Genomic DNA, 22,764 nt, shown 5'->3' with positions numbered 1-22,764 from the left:
ATAATCCCTATGGTTTTATGCCCAACGATGGCCATGATAAAGGTTTCATTTGATGGTTTGATTAATTCTTGTTCTTGTCAGCCATTTTAAACCTTTGTACTCCATGCTGGTATAACCAGTGGTGGGATTCAAATAATTTAACAACCGGTTCTCTGCCCTAATGATTTCTTCCAACAACCAATTCATGAAACTGCTCAGAAAGTTAACAATTGGTTTTCCCGAAGTGGTGCAAACTGGCTGAATCCCACCACTGGGTATAACCTTGTTAGACTTGTTGTCTCTGCTGAATTTTCATTGTGTTTTTGATGCCAAGTGGGCAGTGATGTGCATCTGAAGACTCTTAGCCTCTTCCCCATGTGAATTAAGATCCATCATGAGAGATAACTACATTAGGCTGAGTTCTCCATAGAATGATTATGCCTCTCCCCTGTGCAATCAGGGTTCCAGATCTTGGTCAAGTACTGTAACTTTGTTCCAGTTGTTGGTCTTCACTATAGAGCAGCCTTCCCTAACCTGGCCTTACATGCTGACTCTGAATTCTGGGAGCTACTATTTAATAAGGGAGAACTGGAAGGCTGGTGCAGGCCTCCCTGTCAATTCAGAGGGACTGGCAATGAAAGGGAGAGAATTACGTATCTGAAGAAAACTTCAGTATATGAGACATGCACCACTTTAGAGAGTAAGGTCTACTTCAAGCCTAGGTAGCCTGGTGCCCTCCACCAGGCTACCTGGTGGAGTTTTCATACTAAAATGTCCAACAGCTCCAGACAACATGGATAGTCATAAGGATGATGGGAATTGTAGTTAAAAATCTCTGAAGGAAAATCAGATTGCAACATTCTGGTGAGTCCCATAGAGCAATCTTTTATAGCTGCTGAGAGAGATTGGCTCTTTTGTATCTTTAAGCTGGTATAACTAATAACCTTAATCAAGCAGCATGAGCTAATGAGGCCAGGCAAAAGGAGGACAAAGTTAACGAGAATTTCAGGAATACAGATGGTTTCCATAATCTAAGACAGTCTCCTATTTCCAACTAAAGCCTTCATATGACAGGGGGGAAAAAACTTGTGTAGGGGAAAAAAACAATTAGAATGTTGTGCAATCAATACTCCCCCATATGTATCTCTCCTCTTGCTTCATATTTTCTCTTGTATTTTAACTCGAAGCAGAGTGACATTATTCATAGGTAATTTATAGAAAACAACCTGGTGGGTAGCCATATATTTTACCATACTTGTTTTCTAGGCAACATCCACATTATTGCTAGGAACACTATTATTTTAATGCCCACTTTCCCCATCGAAGTCATAACCTCTTAATAAATCAAAGCCTTCTCCACTACTTTACTCTTGGCCTAATTTAGCACATATCCTGTGATTTTACTCTCATCTGTTAAATAAAGGTGATGAAGCTGGTGAGAGAGTTGCAAATGATAGCATGTTGGTTTTAGCTAAAGCTCTGCCGGGAAAACTACTAGTAGCAGGGCAAATTATTCTTTGTTGTCATTTTTTATGGATGCAACCAAAAACAAGCTTACTGAAGCTACCTCATGAGGTTCAAATTAGAACATTGTGCTGTACAAGAACCAAAGCTACATTTTTCAAGATCTATGTAACCTGTCTGATAATTTTCAATTATCCCTTCCATGGTGATTACTTTCATTGGTCATTGTCTATTTGCAGATAAACTGATGGAAGAAACAGAGGAGCTATGTCTACAGAGGGAACAGAGAGAGGTTTTTTTCTCATTTTAATTGCTTAACTTACATACTGAAATATCTATCATCTATTTCAATAGTTCCACTGAATTACAGTGTAGTTGGCCTCTGCTTGCTTTTTCCCCTGTCTAAAGTTTACTGCTGAGTTTAGACACCCTTCTCCCAACCTTTTGTCCTCCAAATTTGTTGGACTATAATTCCCATTACCCATTAATATGCTGGCTAGGCATCATGGGCTTTTCATTAGACTATTTCCCAATCACAGGATTTGCCAGTCAATTTGAAATAACATGATGTCTCTATTTGTAAGACTAGGGGTTCTTTCTCATATTGAACAAATTGGAGTCGCATTGTCATTTTAATGTTGCCTTTGTTTCACCCAGGGATATTGCCTCCCTGTCTTGGTTTGGTTTCTGCAAATAGAAACTATTGTAAAGGTATGAGCCTGATAAGAGCCTTGGTGGCGCAGCAGACTAAAGCACTGTTAAGTAACACCAGCTGCCTGCAATTACTGCAAGTTCAAATCTCACCAGGCTCAAGGTTGACTCAGCCTTCCATCCTTTCAAGGTAGGTAAAATGAGGACCCGGTTTGTGGGGGCAATAAGCTGACTTTGTATAAAAAAAAAAAAACACCGCTTGGGGGCCCCCGAAAGCCCTACTAAGTAGGTATATACAAAAGTATGAAGGCTATTGCTTAACACATTATAAGCGGCCCTGAGTCTCCGGAAAAGGGCGGCATATAAATCGAACCAATAAATAAATAAATAATGCTTAACAGTCAGAATAGAGGGAGGGAGATGGAAAAGAGTGTCTCAATTCTATGAAGAGCAACATTTCTAGTTCTTAATAAAAGCGACACCTGGGTGAACCCTTGGTTGAGTCTTTGCGATAAAACAAGATAAAATTCTTTCCCACTCTGTCATATAATTTCAGCTCATATTCAAAAGAGAATTGGAAATGTAGCTTTCTAGTGCTCCATTGTCCTCCTCCTACGTTTCACATGTGGGGAGGGAGAAGGGGCAGTTCAAGCCTGCAGTATAGAAAATAAGGAAAGTGACCTTGAGGGAGATATGTGGGAGAAAACTTACTGCCTGGGCAAACAGTGCTGATTTTTTTTTTAAGTTCAGAGAAATGAAATAACATTTGGAAGTGGTTCAGGCAGATGTCATCCTGGAGGAGATACTGTACAACACAATCAGACTTGCAAGATTCTGCTTGTATTATAACATAGACCAGAGGTCTTCAAACTTGGCAATGCTATGCTATGCTGGCTGGAGAATTCTGGGAGTTGAAGTCCACAAGTCTTAAAGCTGCCAAGTTTGGGGACCCCTGACATAGACAATCTCAGTAAAAGTAGTTTCGGCCTTCCCATGGAGCTGATTTCCTGGTTTGGACTATCTAGTGGGGCCAAAATGCAGAAAAGTTGAGTGGGGAAGTCTGAGTGCTGAGACATCTGGTGGGGAAAGATGTGGACATTCTCAATCCTTGAGCATTGTGCCATTCTATCAATGCTTTCTTGTATAGGAAGTAAATCCTATAATATCTCATAGACCTCAATACTTTATAGGAAGTAAATCCTATAATATCTCATAGACCTCTTTTCCTGAGGAGAGTTAAATGTGTTGGAATAATTATTGGAATCAATTGTTGCCTAATTTAGATAATGACCCAATTTTTATTTACAGATCATAGCTGAGGCAGCTAAAATTGTCTTTTGCCGCTCCAGTTTTTAAAGCAGTATTTTCCCAATTCTCTTGATACAGTTTGCCCAGAACACAAATTTGTTATTTTTAAACTTGAATTTAAAAAATAAACTCTTCTATGAAATAATAGTCACATGCTGCATAGAAGTTCAATTTGAGGAAAAAAGGGAGCCACTAGGTTCTGTCAGTTGCTAGTTCTGTCACTATTTACAGTAAGTATTATCTAGTTCTATGCTATTTGTGCAACTCTCTGGCTAAGATGGACCACATCACTAGCATTTGGTCAGACAGGTATTTCTGGATGGTTAGTCATCAACATATCTTGCCAGAGTTTGGGATGTCAGTCTAGCCCCCGTTCGCAATTATGGCAGCAGCTCTGATGACCACTACATGTTTCCTGCCTCCTCCATTTTCTCCTCCTGGGGGGTCTTCTTCAGTAGCCCAACCACCTAAACAGGTTGCTGTCTAATTCAAATAGTGGGTACCATTGGGTCTATTACAATGTTTTTGCTGCTTATGCAGACAAGGAATTTCATGTGCTTGTACTTTTGACTGCTTTTATTAGTTGGAGGACACCAGCCATGAGATCAGAACTGTGCTTCTTGGTCTTTCCCTGCCATCCCTACCATTGTCTTCTATATTGTTCAAGGAGGACAGAACTTGCTTTCAATTGTTCCATGCTCTCCTCCATCCCTGTGGCCTGTCAGCAGCCTAGTTTTGAACGTGACTTCAGTATTCATTCGAAGCATTAGGCCAGTGTTTCTCAACCTTGGAAGCTTGAAGATGGGTGGACTTTAAGCTACCAAGATTGAGAAACACTGATCTAGGCCATGTTCAGAGATAGCCCAGATCACAGGAGATGTGAGGAGGAGATGTTGCATTGGGCAGGAGCATTGGTAGTGCTCCCTCATGCTTTATTCCATGTACCTCTCCATGCCCACTACCTGTTAGTTAGTTAGTTAGTTAGTTATGCACCCTGAAACACAGGAAATCCCACCAGGTAGTTAACAGTGGAACCCAGAAAGTGGTGGGTAGGTGAAGGCAATCCTGGAATGGGAGGACAGTCTGCTCTTTGAAGCCCAAGGCAGCAACTTTTTTGAAACAGCAATTTCTTCACTGAGGATCAAACAGCTACAACGTAAGGTTGATCACAGACTAAACTCCTAGTGATTATGAGGTGTGATAGGGAGTTATGTCATCCCAATGCTGAGAGTGTGCTTTTACCCGTCTGCTTTCTTAGCATACTTTTCCTCTTAAGACTGAAAAATGTTAGTTGTGGCTGCACAACTTTAAAACAGATGCTGTCTTTCTCGCCCCATCATTTAAAAAAAAAAAAATGCTTTCCAAAGCACTCTGTTTTAGAAAAGTTCCCAATGTTTGCTCAAAAAGCAACCTGTGAGGGGGGAAAGTGCATATACAGCAGACTCATAAATCTTAGTTTGTGTTGATCATTAGCTGATCACTAGTGTCAACCTTTACTGCCTTAGTTGTACTTGTTACATAGCTGTGTTAATGTTCAAACTTTAACTAGAAAGTGAACTCTGCAGTCGTTTGAATTCTGCATGTATTGTCTTTTTCTTAAGGCTCTGGAGCATCTCAATCAAGTATTGGAGGCAGAAAAGCAGCAGTTTGAAGAAGTAGTACAAGATCTTCGAGGGGAACAGGAGCAGATTAAACGGTAATGCCTCTCAGCCATCAAGAGAACCAAAAAATAGCTGGCATGAATGGTAATTTTTAAATATGGCTCATAGCCTAGTTAGCATTATCTGTACAAGTTGAGCTGTGCGTTGAGCTGAGGGAAATATTTTCCGCATTTTGTACAAAATGACAATTTTGAAGCAGTGCCATCTTCAGGAGAAATCGGTTCTTTTGGGACACTTCCACACCACCAACATTTCAACCTCCCTCCCTCATTTCAGACAAACATTTAAAACTCAACCTTAATCATCTTTAATTCTTCTCACTTCAAAACATCCTGAGCCAATGAAAATTTACCCTCTTTCACTCCAGCTGACTAATGGGAGATAGTGGGTCGCACCTTGCTGCTGCAGTCACTGGACTGAGTAAGTTCTAAACAATGCAGAAATAGGATGGTGAACCTCTGTGGAGGAAGGAGTATAGAAATGGCTTTCCTGAGCCTAAATCCAGGAGATGGAAAGAGATGAGAATTTCTGTCAGTGGAAAAACGCAGGAATATAAGACAGTATATCCACATATTGTGAATGCGGTACTTCCACTTAAAGAGAAATGCATACCTTCTTCTTCAGATAAGACAGAAAGCAAAGGACAGAAAGTGCTAGACATTTGTGTTTTTCACTTTCTTCTAAATCTAAGTCACACTGCATCTATCCCTTATCTTAAACTACTCTACTTTTAAGATATAGCAGCAAAAAATACATGTTGGTGCTTGCTGATCCTAGCATGAAATCAGGTCACTTGTAATGAAAAAATAAGCTATGTCCTTGTAAGAGTTCTTAGATTTTCAGTAGCTAAATTTTTTCTTATGTTATGTATTATCTGTTATATTACATATTAAACATCATGTTGGCAATATAGCTATATGACCTGAGCCATGTCAGAAAAAAAAGAAAGAAACACAACTTGCAATTCTAAGATTGAATGTATCCGGTCGATTTCATTTTTTTTTTTCACTATCTGAACTTCTCTAAAATTGTGATACCAACATTTGGAGATGTGATTTCCTGCCATTTTTGAGTTAGGAAACATATTAAAACTGTAGCATAGGCTTTAAAATAGATTGGAGTCCATTTAAAAAAAAATAAACTACTAAAGTATACCCTCAATATTCTAAAAATAAAAAAAAATAAAAATTTCCCTCATTTCTCTCTCCCCCATGCCTATTGTGATCTTGAATGTCTCCTCTTTGAAAACTTACATGATTAAAAAGACGCCCATCCTCAGTCTTGTATTACAACACAGAGTTGAAAAATATGCTTCAATGGCCTTTGCATGGTTATTTCACAGAGAGCTGGAAATGACTGCCCAGTCCCTCAAAGGAGTAGAAGAAGAAAAGAAAGGACTACAAACTCTGACAGAAGCATTACAGAAGACATTGGAAGTAGGTGCTTGATTTTTCTCCTGATGGCAGCCTTCAATGATTATTAAATGGCCTCCTTAGAAATAACTAAACAATTGAAATTACAAATAAAAGCTGCAAAGAAATGTTGAGGTTTCAAACACAGCTTGTTCAGCAGTCAACCATGCCCTCTTTCATTCCATCTCTACATCCCAAATGAGAGTGCAATATTCTAGATCCACTGAGCATCCTTGTTAAGTACTCCATTTAGGGGGCCATTTAGCATCCTTGTCAGTCTTAGGTGATCTCACCCTTTCAGGCAGATGTCTTTTTAAGCCTTCCTTCCTTCCTTCCTTCCTTCCTTCCTTCCTTCCTTCCTTCCTTCCTTCCTTCCTTCCTTCCTTCTTTCCTCCCTCCCTCCCTCCCTCCCTCCCATCTTGTCACTTCTGTACTCTTATGCTTTTCTCCAACCTACTCTTGCATGAATGGTGCCCCTTTGACTACATCATCATTGTCACTTAAAGAAGTAGTTTATACAGTAGGAGCTCCTACCTGCCAGAAATATTGGGCTTATTCAGTGAAATAGGCATCTTGAGATTTTGTCGCACATTTGCTTTTTATATGTTCAATGCCTCAATGTTTTTGGTTTCTAAGCTAAAGAAAAAGGTAACAAAGGATGCAGCTCATTAATACAAAATCTCCATTCCTCTTCTTAATGGCAAATGAACCATCTCAAAGCTAAGCTGATGCTTAGTTAAATGAGGAAGTTGCCTGCAGTTGCTGTCTGGGGATGTTCTGCTGCTGATGATTAGAGATTTCATTGTCATTGTTGTTTTACTATCAGGGATATAGATCTTTGGAGATATTTTTGCTTGAGGTATGAAAATCATTTGGCTTAGTTAAGCAGCTGAGCTGCTCCTAGCTATTCACTCCAGGTTATCACATATATTAAGCCAAGCCTTCCCAGTTATTTTTCTCTGTTCTTTTATGTGTGCCTGAAGGAATGTAAGTTGTCGCCTTTATTTTTGTTATGTCTGGTACTCTGTGTGAAATTATCCTTTGAAGAGTTCTCTTGGGAGTAGGAACACCAGCTTTCTTCTGTTTTGCAGATTTTCTCAGAAATGTATCACTTTTTTCTCCATTCATGAACGTGATAGACTTTATTCTAATCTCACAATTGGCACCTGTTGTTGGTGTAGTATCTGTGCATTTAATTTTGCATGACGGGTAGAAAAGTCCCTATTTGATACCAATATGAAGGTATTATTCTAATAAAAAATTAATCTGCTAGGTTTCTCTTTGATAAATTTTGTATTAAAGCACAGACACCTTGCTAGGTTGGCAATGACAACCATCCTTTTGATCCTACTACAACTCTAATGTTGTGGAAGTTGCCTTTTTCAAGGGTAACCCATCTAAAAGTCAGTCATGGGAAGGGGGAGAGGAAGAAGCCCTGGTCACTGCTTAACCTGACTGTATTGGCTATCAGGAACTCTCTCTGGAAAAACAAAGCATGCTGGAGAGGCTGGAAGAAGATGAAAGTCATTTGCAGCCCCAGAAAAGTCCTTCGGAGCAAACTAGTGCCGCTGGGGACCTGAAAAATAGCCTCCATCAGATTGAGGAGAAAATGCATCAGCTGCTGAAGGAGAAACTCTTAGCAGAGAAAAGGTGAGACGGGGAGAGACTTCCAAACTAAAAATATTACAGCTTGGGGAGTTGACTTTTTGCATTTAGAGAGACAGTAGAGTCCATAGCCCTGGCTCATTTCTTCCTCTGGCCCATCAGCTGTTCTTATGGTTGTTTTTATGTCATTATTCTTTTTATTTATTTCTTTACAAAAAGTAGGAACAGCAAGTGAAATTTACACGAGGAATCTATTGTTTCCCATTGGAGTAGAACGTCAACCTGGGGGTTGCAGGCTGGCACTCCCACAAATTAAAGACAGGAAGGAGAGAAACGAGATGACAGTATCACTGAATGTTTTTTTTTCCTCTGCTGCTTCATAGAATGAAAGAGAATGAAGAACGCTCCCGAGCTCTGGAAGAAGAAAGGGAATTCTATTCCTCCCAGTCACAGGCCCTACAGAATTCCCTATCTGAGCTGACAGCCGAGAAGCAGAAGACCGAGAGAGATCTCAAGGTATGGTAGTACAGTTTCTATTATGGTAGAGGTGGTTCTTAGCATGGTGAAATCTAATTTTTTTTACTACCGGTTCTGTGGGCGTGGCTTTGTGGGCGTGGTGTAGCTTGGTGAGCGTGGCTTGGTAGGCATGGCAGGGGAAGGATACTGCAAAATCTCCATTCCGATCCCACCCCAGGGGAAGGATATTGCAAAATCTCCATTCCCACCCCACTCTGGGGCCAGCCAGAGGTGGTATTTGCCGGTTCTCTAAACTGCTCAAAATTTTTGCTACCGGTTCTCTGAATTGCTCAAAATTTTTGCTACCGGTTCTCCAAACTGCTCAAAATTTCCGTTACCGGTTCTCCAGAACCTGTCAGAATCTGCTGGATTTCAGCCCTGGTTCTTAGGCCTAAAATTGGCCCCACTTCCCTTTTCAGTTTCCTGAACTCCTTATGGCTTCATTAATGAATTTCAGTTTCCTGTCACGTAGTGTCTACATGAAACAGACTTAAGGGAGATGAACAGTGACCCCACTCTACCATTAAGCAAATTTTTTGTAAAATAGGAGAAGACCCTGAATTTGTCCACATGAAAGACCTGGTCTTATTAGTTCATCCTTTCATTGAGCTTTATCTCACCAAATCAATTTTTGGTTTGTTCTTCTAGACCAAGGGTGTCAAACTCAAGGCCCACAGGCTGGATCTGGCCTGCGAAGTGCTTAGATCTGGCCTTGGAAATAGTGAAGGACCGGCCTACAGTGCCTCTGCCGGGGAAAATGGAGCTAGTGAGGGCTGTGTGTGGCCCTCACGGGCTCCGTTTTCGCTGGCAAAGTGCCAGCAAAACAAACTACTACCAAAAGTGGCATTTGATCACCCGAGTGATGTTAAACTGGCCACACCCACTCTGGCCACGCCTACCCCAGTCCCCACCCCCCTGCGGTCAAACACAACCCTGATGCGGCCCTCAATGAAATTGAGTTTGACACCTCCGCTCTAGACAAAAAAAGAAAGGTGACCAGTCTGTGTTATAGAGACAGCCAACAATCTCACTTGCCCTTCTTCTACTGCTGAATGACACAAAATAAAATAACATCAAGAGAAGGGAACTGGAGCTACCCCCAAGCAGTGTACCAATTGTTTAAAAAAAACACACACATTTCTTGCTTCTGTTTGCAATTTGCTGTTGTATTTCTTTTCTGGATTTTTTGGGGGACTGCCTCCTTTCCTTCTGGCTCAGGCAGAAGTGAAGGTGCGTATGGACCTGGAGAAACGCCTGCAGGAGGCTGAAGAGGCCCTGCAGAGCCTTGAACAAGGCTTAAACTGCAAGCACCGCAACAAAGAGAAGGAGGAAAAAATGAAAGCTGATGTCAGCAACCTGAAAAGTAAGTGGAGCTTCCCCACTGCTGCTAAGTAGCCTCTACAATAAAACTACCACTTCAAAAGAAGTCTCACCTTGCAGATGCCTCCAGCTGGAAGGATTAGCCAGTGAATCCTTGCATAACTATGAGTTGTGAATCTGCTAAATAGTCCTCAGGAGTGTTGCAGTAGCACTTTTGGCACTCTAAAAATAAGCTAACAAAGTCTAGAAAGGACTACGGAGAATCATTATGGGTGAACTTCCTGAAGGAGGATCAAATTTAAAAAAGCATGAAATGTATCTTTGTATTTCATCTCCCTGCTTTTTTTAAAATGCAACCTCAGCAGGTGATAGCTGGGTTGAGAAGCTAAGCAAACAGTACTTAAATCAGGGACCACAAGGGAATCCCACAGCTATAGCCTAGACCAGGGCAATTGTGGCTCTTTTACAACCTGTGGACTTCAACTCCCAGAATTCCTGAGACAGCCAAGCTGCCACAATTGCCCACCCCTGGACTAGACCAGTGATTCTCAATCTCAGCAGTTTTAAGATGTGTGGACTTCAATTTCCAGAATCCCTTCCTTGAGCATGTTGGCTGAAGAATTCTGGGAGCTGAAATCCACATATGTTCAACGTTTCTGAGGTTCAGAAACACTAGACTAAACCATAATTCATTCCACAAGAAAACATTGCTCCTAAGGAAACTATATAAAGGTGTTCATAATTTCGCTAGCAGTGAAATTGAAGGAGGACTTTTCCTCTTCAAAAACCAAGCAGAAGCTGCCAGCCACATTGGCTAATGTGTGTGATTAGAATTGAAGAGGACAGGAATGGAAAATTCAACCTTCTATTGGAGCCAAGACAGTGGTGGGATTCAGCTGGTTCTGTCCAGATTGCGCAAACCAGTAGTGGCGACTGTGGGAGGCTCCACCCACCCGCCCGGATGTAATGTGCGACTGCTGCACATATGCAGAAGGCCGTGCACATGCGCAGAGGTGGCACACATTCACATTTGCGAACTGGTAGGGAAGGTAAGTGAATCCCACCTCTGAGCCAAGATATAAAGCCACAGCTAATACCATGTTTGATTTGCCACCAAGAATCATTTTTACTTGCCTGAGTTTGCATTCTTAGGGTGATGAAATGATTTATCTAATCAGAAGTAGCATGATTTCTTCTTGGGGGATAATATTTGGGGGATAATTATATTTTAAAAACTTGCTATGCCACCCAAAAATGATAACATTCTTCTCTTGATGGTATCACTTCTCCAATCCGTTGTGTTTTTTTCTGGCAACACGGCATCTTAGGTAGGAGTGGTATTACCTATTATGTGATGTTTACTGAGAAGACCGATTATGAAAAATTCATAATTTTTCACTTTATTTAATTCACTTTATTTAACAATAATTTTTTACCAACACATGGTATTGATAGAAAGTTGTTCCTGTTCAGAAATGCATCAGCAAAAGTCTTCCTGCATACTTAATTATGGAGTGATTGTCACATTTCTGTAAGTTCTGGATGACTTCTGAATTATACTAAGCTTTGAATTATTTGATTATGTGCCATCAAGAGCCTTAGCGAATATATATAGATTGCAGTGGTGAGTTTCTACCACTGTAGAACCGGTAGTGGCAGTTTGGGCGAACCGGTAGTGGCGGTGGCGGGAGGCTCTGCCCTCCCCACACCCGGATGTCATCACGGACGCTCTGTGCATGCACAGAAGCGCCACACCTGAGGAAAGCGAGTACGCGCACACACACACTCACAGTTCCGAACTGGTAGCGAAGGAAAGCAGAATCTACTACTGATAGATTGTCTTCAGTTCAACCTGCCCCCAGCCTGGTCTTTTGGGTTTTCAGTGGTGCACTCATTAGTTACAGAAGGACCAGGATGGGGACAGATCATCCTGGAGAAAAATATATCTATATGCTTGGTAAGAGTTGATATCAACTTGATGGCACATAATAATTCAAAATCAATTGAGCTTTAAATGCTCCTCCATCACTACCCATATTATCCTGAGAGAATAAAATAAGCACAAGATTAGAATAAAACTAAAATAGCTTGTTTTTTGCTATGGGGATCATATCCCAGAAACCTCATAAAAGGCAGTTAACAAGCAGTAAGCAAGCTTTAGATCAGAAAAGCTTTTAAAAATGCTCCATTTATCCCTTCCCCCTCCCCAGCATTTGTTGTCAGCATAATTTTTAAACAAATAAAATAACATAGAATATAAAGCTGTGACAACAGTTAATAATTTTGCCTTAAATTGTCTCAAAGGAAAAAGAATAATATTTTATAAAAATATTTTTCATATAGACAAATTAAAAAGCAAAATATGGAAATGTCAGAATTGAAATTTTAAGACATAAGCTAATTTCTACATCTTCAACTTCAAAATATTGTATGGACCATTCATAACTTGATGTCCTCTGAATAAGGTGGTCTTGAAATCCCATAATCCTCCTGTCAGCATGGTCATTTATTATAACTCTAGAAGGTCTTAGAAGCATGGAGTGCTAGGTTGAAGAACAATGGTCTAAGGCTACGATTTATTCCATTACCTCTTTCTATGGTCATCTGTAGAATTCTTTGAAGAATGTATCCGGAATGCTGAATTAGAAGCCAAGATGCCAGTAATTATGAAAAATTCTGTGTACCTTCACAAGGCTGCCACTCGCAGGATAAAAAGCTGCCGATTTCGTCGTAGCAGATGCAGCAATTCATGGAATAGTTGTAAGTATTACTTGTCCCTGTTCTTTTATAGTTTATAGATAATTCAGGGTTTGCGATTTTTTTTATCTTGTAAAAAGGACATAATTGTAGCCACTTTGGTGAAAAAACTGAGTTCACCTTTGATTCTATAATGATAACCTTGAGGTAGGAAAAAGGCAATCATTGATTGACAAATTTCTCCACATTAATTAAAGTTCTAAATCTATGCTGTACTTTATTGGTTTAATATGAAGCTGATCTCTGGGGGCAAAATCAATCCCATACAGTATATAGCTACAATTTGCATGGCTGCTAGAAATTCTGAGTTATAATTCAACACATGTAGAGGATATCTAATTGCGAAAGGCCACTTGGTATATTGCGATAGCTCCATTATGTGTATTAATCAGTGTTTTGTTGACTGCCATCTTTTTTCCTCTTTGATTGGCACCGACTTACTTAAACTGTTTGATAACCCCAATTTCACCCCTTGTTCCCAGGCCTGATTTTCACAGACCTACCTCACTGTTTTCCATGGTGCAAAATGTCCATCAACCACAAAACATAAATAAGATGAATGCATCTTTATGCCATAAGTCTTTGCCATTGTAAGTAAAGTTTCCTAGTGTTGTATACCATTCTTGTTTTCAGTGCGGCAATCACAATCATTCATGTACTCGGAAGCAGAAAACATAGAAGAGCTGAAGGAAGCTGCTAAGAAGCTAAGCCAGGACCATCATTTCCGGGAAACCATCTATCAAATCATGGAGTCGCATCAGGATTCTTCCTTGGTCAACAAAAAGTGAAATTGCCCACCCTATTGTCAGTGGAGTTCTAGACTCAGCTTGTCATTTCATTCAGCAAAAGCCAAATTGATTTGTCTAGACGCAGAAGTATGATAGCAGTGGACTTTCACGAGGAAGTGAATGGAACACTTTTCATTGTAGAGCTTCGTGGTTGGACCATTATTCTCAATCAGAGGGTTCCATGTAGCTTGCTGTAACTCCTTAGCTGTCCATTCCTGTCATATTAACTGACTCTGCTTTCTTCTCAACTTCCTTTATCAAGATCCATGGTTTTAGAAAATGCCCAGCCAGTCCTTTACTACCAAGGAGAAATACATACAGTATATGAAACAGGTACATCAGGTGATGAGCCTAAGAAGTAAATCATCTATAAAGGGAAATTTACTACAACTTGCTTTTTTCAGATTTCTCATTGGAGGCCAATGATGGTTAACATTCACTTTGCTTTATGTGCGGACAGTTCTCCAAACACTCAAAAAGCTGATTACTGGACAGTTTTCTATATTCACTGTAGTTTGGTGGCAAAATCATCATGCTTCTAACATATTATGCTATGCTCCCCATTTCCTCTGTGTAGGAAATTTCTAGGGCTGAAAATTGTCTGATGAGAATTAATGACTTATCTCTTTACGGTATCTATTGGCAAACATAATGCCTATCACAAGTAGAGAAAATCTCATATTTGCTTTTGGGGACCTCTCCTCTGATGCTTGCATAGCACCTGCTACAACCTGGCAGCTGGCAACTCCAGGAAATCACCTTTATTTCTGATCCTCCCCTTCACATGGAGAGAACATGTCCACTTCTGGCTTGCTTAGATGCTTGTGAACCCCCTGCTCCTCTGACATGTTTCCTAGCATAACCCCTAAGGACCATCCTAGATATTTCTTGGAAAGTTCAGTAGCAAGAGCAATGTCAACAAAAGATGTGGTGGGGTAACGGAGATTCTGAGGTGATTTGATCTAGGAAAGAAAGTGGAGTGGAAAACAGAGCAGAACAGGAGAAAAGGAGGTTAATAATATCCCCATTCCCACATAGCTAATTGTGCTACTTCCAAGTAAGAAAATTATCTATCGATCTGTTGGCAGACAGACATTTGAAGAAAAACAACAACAACAGGGCTGTCCCGATTAAATGGGAAACAACCATTTTCTGCTGGTATCCCAGTTTCTTATGTCAATAACAACCCCCCAACTGTTAATGTTTAAAATAATCCTAGGTGCCTGACTAGGATCAGAATCATCATGGGCAGATGAAGAAACAGCTTAGTTCCTCACCCACCCCCAAATTCTTTTTCTGTATCTAAGTCACAGATGCTGTGAATCTGGTAGGGCTGAAAAGAAAAATCCATAAAAAGAAGGTGCATAAATAAATCTGTTAGGCTGCTCTAGATTTCTATCTCGGTATCCCTCTCTTTGCAAATGCCAAAATGGAGATTAATCTTCAATTAATCCTTTACTGTATTTTATTCCAGGTTCATCTGTCACAAGTTGCTCTGGTTAAAATGAAGTACCATTGGTTACTTTAGAAAGTTTAGAATATGATCCAAAGCTGCAAACAGACAGATTACTAAATCTTTAACTGATCCGTTCAAATGTATTGGACAAACCAAGACTACATGATATTTTAGAACTATTTAAAATAATAGTATAACTATGTAGCTTTCCCAAAGCTGCTTTTTGGAAACCAGCGGTGCAACTTTTTTATTTCATGCCTAAAATTTGGCTGCTTCTCCCTGTGGGCTTTTCTTGTTTGCACACAAACAAGCAAACTGTTCAACTCAGATCAGGCACTGGCTGTTAAATTGATCTGTTGATAACAACAAATTGAAGTAGCCACTAACCATACCTGATATTATCAATAGTGGGGAATATCTGTAGCTCGGGTGTAGGATGAAGGTGAAGGTTCATTCTCCGAGCTTGTGGGTTGGTTTCTAAATGTTCGGAGAGCAACCCACAAGCTCGGAGAACAAACCCTCATACCTTATATTGGCCCAGTGATGGTTAACCTTTTCAGCACCAAGTGCTGAAACTGGAGCATGTGTGGGTGCACACGCGCATCAGAGCACTGTAACCCAGAAAAGAACAGCTGGCACATGTGCACTGGCCAGCTGCTCTCTTCCAGGTTCCGTCACGTGCATGCACGCTGAACATCTGGTCTAAACCAGCTGGCTGGTGCGCATGTGCATACCGGAACCCGGAAGAGAGCAGCTGGCCGGTGTGCATGTGCACCAGACCAGCTGTCCAGCATGCATGTGAGAGATGGAACCCGGAAGAGCAGCTGGTGACGGCACGTATATCCACAGCTCGGCTGGCTCGGCACACGTGCCATAAATTCGCCACCATGGTATTAGCTTAAAGTCTCAATAGATATTTTCTTCAATTGATGTAATAGAAGGGCATTCCCTTAAAAGGTCTTTCTCACTTTCCATTAGCCTTTTTTTTCCAAACAGAAGAAACCTAATGAGGTGTAAGGATGGGGAACCCTGGGGAAAAAGGCAAGGATACTGAAGTTTCCCAAAATTTGTTAGCAGTTAGCTAGGAAGATAGACGAAGGCTAAGTCAAATGTAACTGAGGAACATTTGCTCCCTCTAGTGGAATCCAATAATAATGCACAGATTCTAGATGTTACTAATTAATAAACAAGCTTTTCCTTCCCATCAAAAACAAATAATGTGATTGTTAACAGACAAGAAGTCAGCAGAGGAAGTACTTTACTTTTGCTTTCATCTGAGATATGTCCAGTGGGTTGCTAAAGATATTGTCATGATTGTAGCTGGTGTTGTATAATACTATATTTTATAAAACAATTTTGGTCTCTATACCAGGAAGACAGTTAAATATATTTCTTGAGACAGCTGAACAATGCTACTATTGCTATTGATTGGCTGAAGCATCTTTAAGGATGACCAAAACAAATTAGTGAAGGCTTCTGTCATCCTAAAAGAGGACTGGTGGTGAGCCATCAAATAGGATGAGCAAAGAGTTGTAAAGTTGTAGTGCACTCAACGGAATGTGTATACAGTAGAGTTTTTAGCCTTGCATTGCCTTTCTCTGTGCTAAAGTCCCATAGAAGACTCATTCAGAGTGGTTATCAAACCATGATTTGGAATATTTAGATAAGCTTGGGTGCCTTTAGACCCTTTCCCCCTCCCCTTCCCTCTCCCGTTACTGTACTTCTGACCTCCTTTATGGTTTGCAATTGTTTTGATGAAATGCTCAGAAATAGCACTTTTGTAAGCCAATGTTCTGTGAAATGTAGTGGATGAGGCTCAAAATAATTGCTTATGACAAAGAATACAATGGTGGATATAAAAAAAACTTTCTGTCTGGCTGGTATTATTTTGCATCTAATGTTGAATTCCAATTCTATACATATGTGGTGATCATATCAAGAGTTTCATATGTGACCACACACAATCAAACAGAAATATAGCTCCAGAATCCCCACAGTGCATATATGAACATTTCAGCTAAACCATGGAATTACCAAACAGATAACATAACTAATCAATGGAAGAAGGGTTAGATTACTTTATAAGGAGGGGAAGCGTGTGAGAAAATCCACTGATACACAGTCCAAATGGATGATGAATTATGATTGGAATTGGCCTGTAAAACATGAACAGCACTATGATCATTTGGGAGACTTTCCTCGCATATAATTTTCAGGCTATATCAGACACTTCTTGGTTTGGATTCTTTCTATAACTGTTTTACTTCTCAATTCAGTCTGCCAATTGCCTAGCAGGGGGTCTCCAACCTTGGGAACTTTAAGACTTGTGAATTCCTCAGCTGCTGGCTGAGGAATTCTGGGAGTTGAAGTCCACATGTCTTAAAGTTGCCAAGGTTGGAGACCCCTGGCCTAGCCCTAGAGAGCAGATGAAAAACCAAACATCATGTATAGACCTGGGTTACAGCATTTCCATTCTTAACATTTGTGGCTGAAAGAAATTGACAACTCAATGGCAGCTTTAAATAAAGAGTAACATGGAATTATTTAACATCAATTTAACAGAGATGTACTCGGGGCATAGCTGTGTAGGTTCTCCCGATGCAGCATTATGTAACTAATGCTGCATAGGGAGAGCCTACACAGCTATGCCCTGAGTACATCTCTATAAAAGATTAAATCTGTGCTATTTACATAACAAAAAAAAAATCTAACAGTAATGTCAAGAACTAGAATGAATCTGATATAACACTCCTATTGATACAAATAAATATCCCACCATTTCTCTTCCTCTATACACTTACATTTTCACAAAAGTAAACATCAGTTTGCCGTTGCCTATCAATTTTCCATTATTTTTTTCAAACATTGCATTGTAAAAAGGAAAAACAAAAGATTTATATGATCTAAAGAGAAACCAAATATTGTGAATGATTTTTTTTTCTCATTCAGTATTTCCATCAAGGTTTGTGTCAGCACTTCAAGCTGCATTTACTCTAGTGCTGACATAAGAAGGAGAAGCAGAGGCGTCTGGAAAGGGACATTTGACTTTTCACCTACTTATTTTCCCTGGAGATAATATCCCCTAGGAGATGGGATGGGAGGGGGAAATTCCTTTGAGCTGGAGCAGTAGATTAGGGGTAGAGTGACTTGGAAGATGGCCAATGAGTGCAGGGGAGTGGGGAACGGAAAGGGAGGGTTTTGGGTCTGGAAGTCAGTGTTGGCTGCGATTGAGTCGGAGTTACAATGTCGTGCTAAATAAATGGGAGTTTTTTCTTCAAAGACTTTGTTTGAAATGCAATTTATTTGAGATGACCTCGAAACCTGACAGTTTGCTTTCTAAAGGTATGCATATAGACAAACTGAAATTCTGATAATATGCCATTATTTTGATGAACATATATCTGAGATGATTGGCACAGGGTATTTATACACTCCATTGAACTTTGATTGCAAGATAACATGTTAAACATAGCAATGCATTACTCTTTGGAAAAACTAAAGCCAAAGTCTTGGTTTTGAAAATATATAAATAAATTATGCTTTGCAACATTTTCAACCATTGTCCTATTAGCATCCTGATATCAGGTATCACATCAAGTGGGGGAGTTGTGGATTAAGCAACTCTGTGAATCATTTTCAGACGATCTTCAATATTATATGAAATTATATGACTCAGTTGAGTCTCTATTTCATATCAATTCCAATCAGTCCTCATTTATAGGGAACTACTTATATTGCCTGCTAGCAAAACTGATGCTTTGAATTTACAAAACCCAAGTTCAGTTATAGCCTTTTCCTTTAAGAGTATGGGATAGAGGAACAAAGCAAGATGGGAAACCTGTTGAGAGCAAGATAATACTAATTGGGTTCCCACATGTGTGCTAATCACACATAATGTGGCTTGGGTTTGGCTTAGCATAATATGTGAACCCTGCCATGAATAAGAAGTACCTAATTATCTGAATAAGTCTGATAAGAGAGCCTCATTTATTCATGTATTCTGAGATCACAACCCCTCAAGCACAATATAGCAAAAGTCTCTGAACTAGAAAAGCTTTGTGATTCTATAGAATGAGAAGGGGAAAGCTTTCACTGCTTTTCTTCTAAATCTCAAATAAGCAACACCCTGGCTTTCCAAATCTTACTGAAATACTGTGCTAGAATCCCTTATATTGGCTGGGTATGGTGGGACTTGAAGTTCAGCAACCTCTAAACAGTTGGTTATGTAAACACATTGCATTAATATTAGAAGCAACATTTTAAGACATGAAGAACCACCTGGCTCCCTCACACTCCTTTTGTGTGTTTCTAACACACACACAAAACTGTTAGAAAAGAAATGAAGCTGCCCTGAGGACCAAGAATCAAGGCTGAACAAAATTAACAGTCATGGGGCACTGCTCTATTATGCTTGCTCAAGTACCTTGGCTTTGCTCCTGCCACAGGGAGAGACTGTACTGTGCGCAGCTTCAAATGGAAATGTAAAGAAGCACAATGGGCAGGAAGAAAGCAGGAGAAAAAAAAATCAAAATATCTTTTGAGATCTGTGAACTAAAGCTATCTCTACTGGGACCTGGTTCACCGGTGAACAGATTTAAGCACAGAACTGTAAGAACTGAAGAAGAATTTTGCTAGTTTAATGTAGCTCAAAGGTGAAATCAACTTTAGGTTTGATTTTTTTTTCCCCTCACTCAGATCAAGAATGAAAGGAAAAGGCACTGTGACACATGAGACTCTTACAAAGATCTGTTCAAGAGCATGAAGAACACAAAGAGTTGTACATAAAAAAGAGCTGCAGATAATTAATCCCATTACACTTGACAGACAGCTATAAATGGGAAAATGAATGAAGACAGACAGACAGATATGATGAAAGAGAGGAATCTTCTCCAAAGATTCCACATGGACTTGTGAATTGATGAAATTAACTTTCTAAATCATCTGGCCAGGTAGCCTAAACAAGAGGAGAAATCAAGTATTGGTTTTTAAAAAAAAAAAATTTTTTTTTTAAATTTGATTTATATGCCGCCCTTCTCCGAAGACTCAGGGCGGCTTACAATGTGCTCAGCAATATCAGTTTCTGATTTTTATTCTATTGCTGGCCATATTTCTACAGATATTCCATCAGTTCCTGTAGCTTCCACAATGGTGATGCCTGGAATGTTGATCTAACTTAATCTTCTATTACTAATATATCTTTTAAAGTATCTTGCATGTTGACACCTCTGTTACACAGAATTTCAATATATTCCTTTTATCTTCATTTGATCTTCTTTAAATAAGTTACTAACTGTCCATTGGTACCCTTTAGCATATCAATTTAAAGTTGGAGCATTCTTCTGAGTTTGAAGATCTTTGGAAGATTTGCCTTATTTCTCTGAGAAGATTTGAGGTAGTTTACTTTGTGAGAGTTTTATCCTTTGACTTGATGTTCTGTGAAGAGTCAGTGTAGTTTCTTCATTCCAGTCACCAAGCAGACACCAATTTTCATAAGCAAAAGATGTTAATTGGTTGATAAGATACTCAATAAATTTTTTTGTTTGTCTTCATTTGGTACATAAATGTTAGCTACCATTGTCTTTATCCCATTCAAGTCCATTTCTATTGCTATGAATCTACCATATTCATCTGATACTACTATCTTAGGTTTAAGATGAGATTTTAGATATAAAATAACTTCATTTTTCTTGTTTAGTTCTGCTGAGGTAAATTCTTCTCCTAATCTTTTATTAACCAAATATTTTCTGTCTTCTATTTTAATATGTATTTCTTGAAGGCAAATTATATCCAAATTTAATTTCCTCAAGTAATTGTAGGAGATGACCAGGCTGAGCCTGAGGGAGGGGTCAAACATTGTCCTCAGTCAAGTCCCTTCATGCCCATAAGATATCTAAGTCCAGCCCACCTTCAATTCTATTGACTCTTATCTACCGCCAATTTGATTTGACTGCTAAATTCTTGTAGAGCTTAACCTTACAATAAACCCTGCGTTTCCTGATTTCCGTGCTTGATAGTAATGAAATACTTTCTTCTGCTTTGTGAGGGTGCTGGCCATGTTCCATGTTAAGTATTTTTATTCCATTTCCCTTTTTATTTTAAGAGGATGATGAATCCAAATCTTGTGCAGCTGCTCCTTCACTTCTATGGATTTCAATCTAAATCTTCTTTCTTGATATGCGAAGATCACCTCTTCCAATTTATCCCAACAAAATGGATTCCTTTTCTTTTTAAAAAATATTTTTCAGGAAGGCATATGCTTTTCTTTATCCTCGGGGTTCTAATGGGGATTTCCATCAAAACAATTATTTCTACATTATCAATTTGCAATTTAGTCTTAAAATGATAGTCACTTATTCTCCTTTTTACAAAATAGACCAGCACATCAAATTGATTTCTGTAAACTCAATTTGATGATGTTCGTGTATGTATCATTTTGGTTAAGACGGTGATAACAATAAAATAAAAACTGGAGTGGTAAACTTATAAGTAATTTTTCTGTTACATTTCTATTTCCTAGGCCATAGTTATAGTTTCTCCTAATAATTTTCAACTTTGGCTTTCCAGTCTACAATCACAAGCAGCATGACTTGCTTACATGCTCAGTCACTGATCGGTTTGAACTTGACCATGAAACTTATTAACCTCCTCTTTTTCTGCATCAGTGTTTGGAATATAAGCATGGATAGCTATCCTATTGATGGGTTAGCCATGAGGTCTAATGCAGTGGTGAAATCCAAATTTTTTTATTACAGGTTCTGTGGGCGTGGCTTGGTGGGCGTGGCTTAGTGGGCATGGCAGGGGAAGGATACTGCAAAATCTCCATTCCCACCCCACTCCAGGGGAAGGATACTGCAAAAATCTCCATACCCACCCCACTCTGGGGCCAGCCAGAGGGGGTATTTGCCTGTTCACCGAACTGCTCAAAAAACTGCTACCGGTTCTCCAGAACCTGCTGTATTTCACGCCTGGTCTAATGGAAAAATATATAATTTAAATTAAAATGTTGCTGCTGAACACCTGCAGACATAACCTTTCCCCCCCCTTTTTTCTTTTATTTTGGATATTTGTTTGCATTTTTATTTTAAAAAAGTAAATCATGCTTTGGTTTTGCATTGTTTAAGGACGGTTTACAAGCAAGTGATATTTTTACATTTTATATCAGTAAGTGAAAATAGAAATTGAGCTGTGTTAGATGGCACAGCAGCACTAGAGAATAAATTTCGAAGACAAAGCTCTCCAGTTAGGCTAAGGGCAAGATTCTTATTATTCCAAGGAAGATTTCGATGAATTGCCTGAGGTTTTAAAATGATTTTTTTTCCCCCAATATTCAGGTCTGTACAAAACAGGTGCTTTTGTCTATGTTATATTTTCCCACCTAAATGATAAGGGGAAAGTTACCTGTTTTTCTTGTGTGTTCAAAAGAGTTGTAAGGAAACATTAAATAGCAGTAAAAGATCATAACGTGTACAACCATTAAGGGTTTTTGTGCTAGAGGGAATTTGATTTACAGCACATTGCAAGACAATTGGGAGGGGGAGAGCTAACAAGAATTGGATGAATACATTTGGATCAAAGGGATAAATCTTGGGTTACTATAGCAACAATGCCAACAGCCTTACCATAAAGGCATCACGCTTTTGAAACACTAAGCAGGAAGGCTTCATTTGTTGATATTTTAATCTCTGGATTATCGTAGTTTTCCGTTTGTGTTGTATGGTAATTTTTATCTTGTGCACTAATCACTGAGTTGAGTGGCCTATGCATTTGATTTATTACATAAATAAATGCATGTCTGGAACTGTATCCTGCTGAAACCAAATAGCAATGTAATTTACTTTTGGATATAT

The 22,764-nt window shown here is 39.4% G+C and overlaps 1 protein-coding gene across 1 annotated transcript in view; it reads left to right on the top strand.

Annotated features, from left to right (window-relative positions):
- The window catches only part of PLEKHD1 (pleckstrin homology and coiled-coil domain containing D1), a 36,367-nt gene extending 21,758 nt beyond the window's left edge, over positions 1-14,609 (top strand). The window contains exons 6-13 of the mRNA XM_034417646.3: positions 1,683-1,735; positions 5,004-5,098; positions 6,406-6,499; positions 7,947-8,125; positions 8,464-8,596; positions 9,815-9,959; positions 12,527-12,676; positions 13,307-14,609. Coding sequence (XP_034273537.2) covers positions 1,683-1,735; positions 5,004-5,098; positions 6,406-6,499; positions 7,947-8,125; positions 8,464-8,596; positions 9,815-9,959; positions 12,527-12,676; positions 13,307-13,461 — 1,004 coding nt within the window. The 3' untranslated portion in view covers positions 13,462-14,609. The remainder of the gene's footprint in view (positions 1-1,682; positions 1,736-5,003; positions 5,099-6,405; positions 6,500-7,946; positions 8,126-8,463; positions 8,597-9,814; positions 9,960-12,526; positions 12,677-13,306) is intronic.
- The last annotated feature ends 8,155 nt before the right edge of the window (positions 14,610-22,764 follow it).

Source organism: Pantherophis guttatus, chromosome 1, assembly GCF_059756535.1.
Source record: "Pantherophis guttatus breed Tessera chromosome 1, ASM5975653v1, whole genome shotgun sequence".
Taxonomy (NCBI): Eukaryota; Metazoa; Chordata; class Lepidosauria; order Squamata; family Colubridae; genus Pantherophis; species Pantherophis guttatus.
Note: the sequence above shows the minus strand (reverse complement) of the source record. Positions and strands in the feature narration are given on the sequence as shown.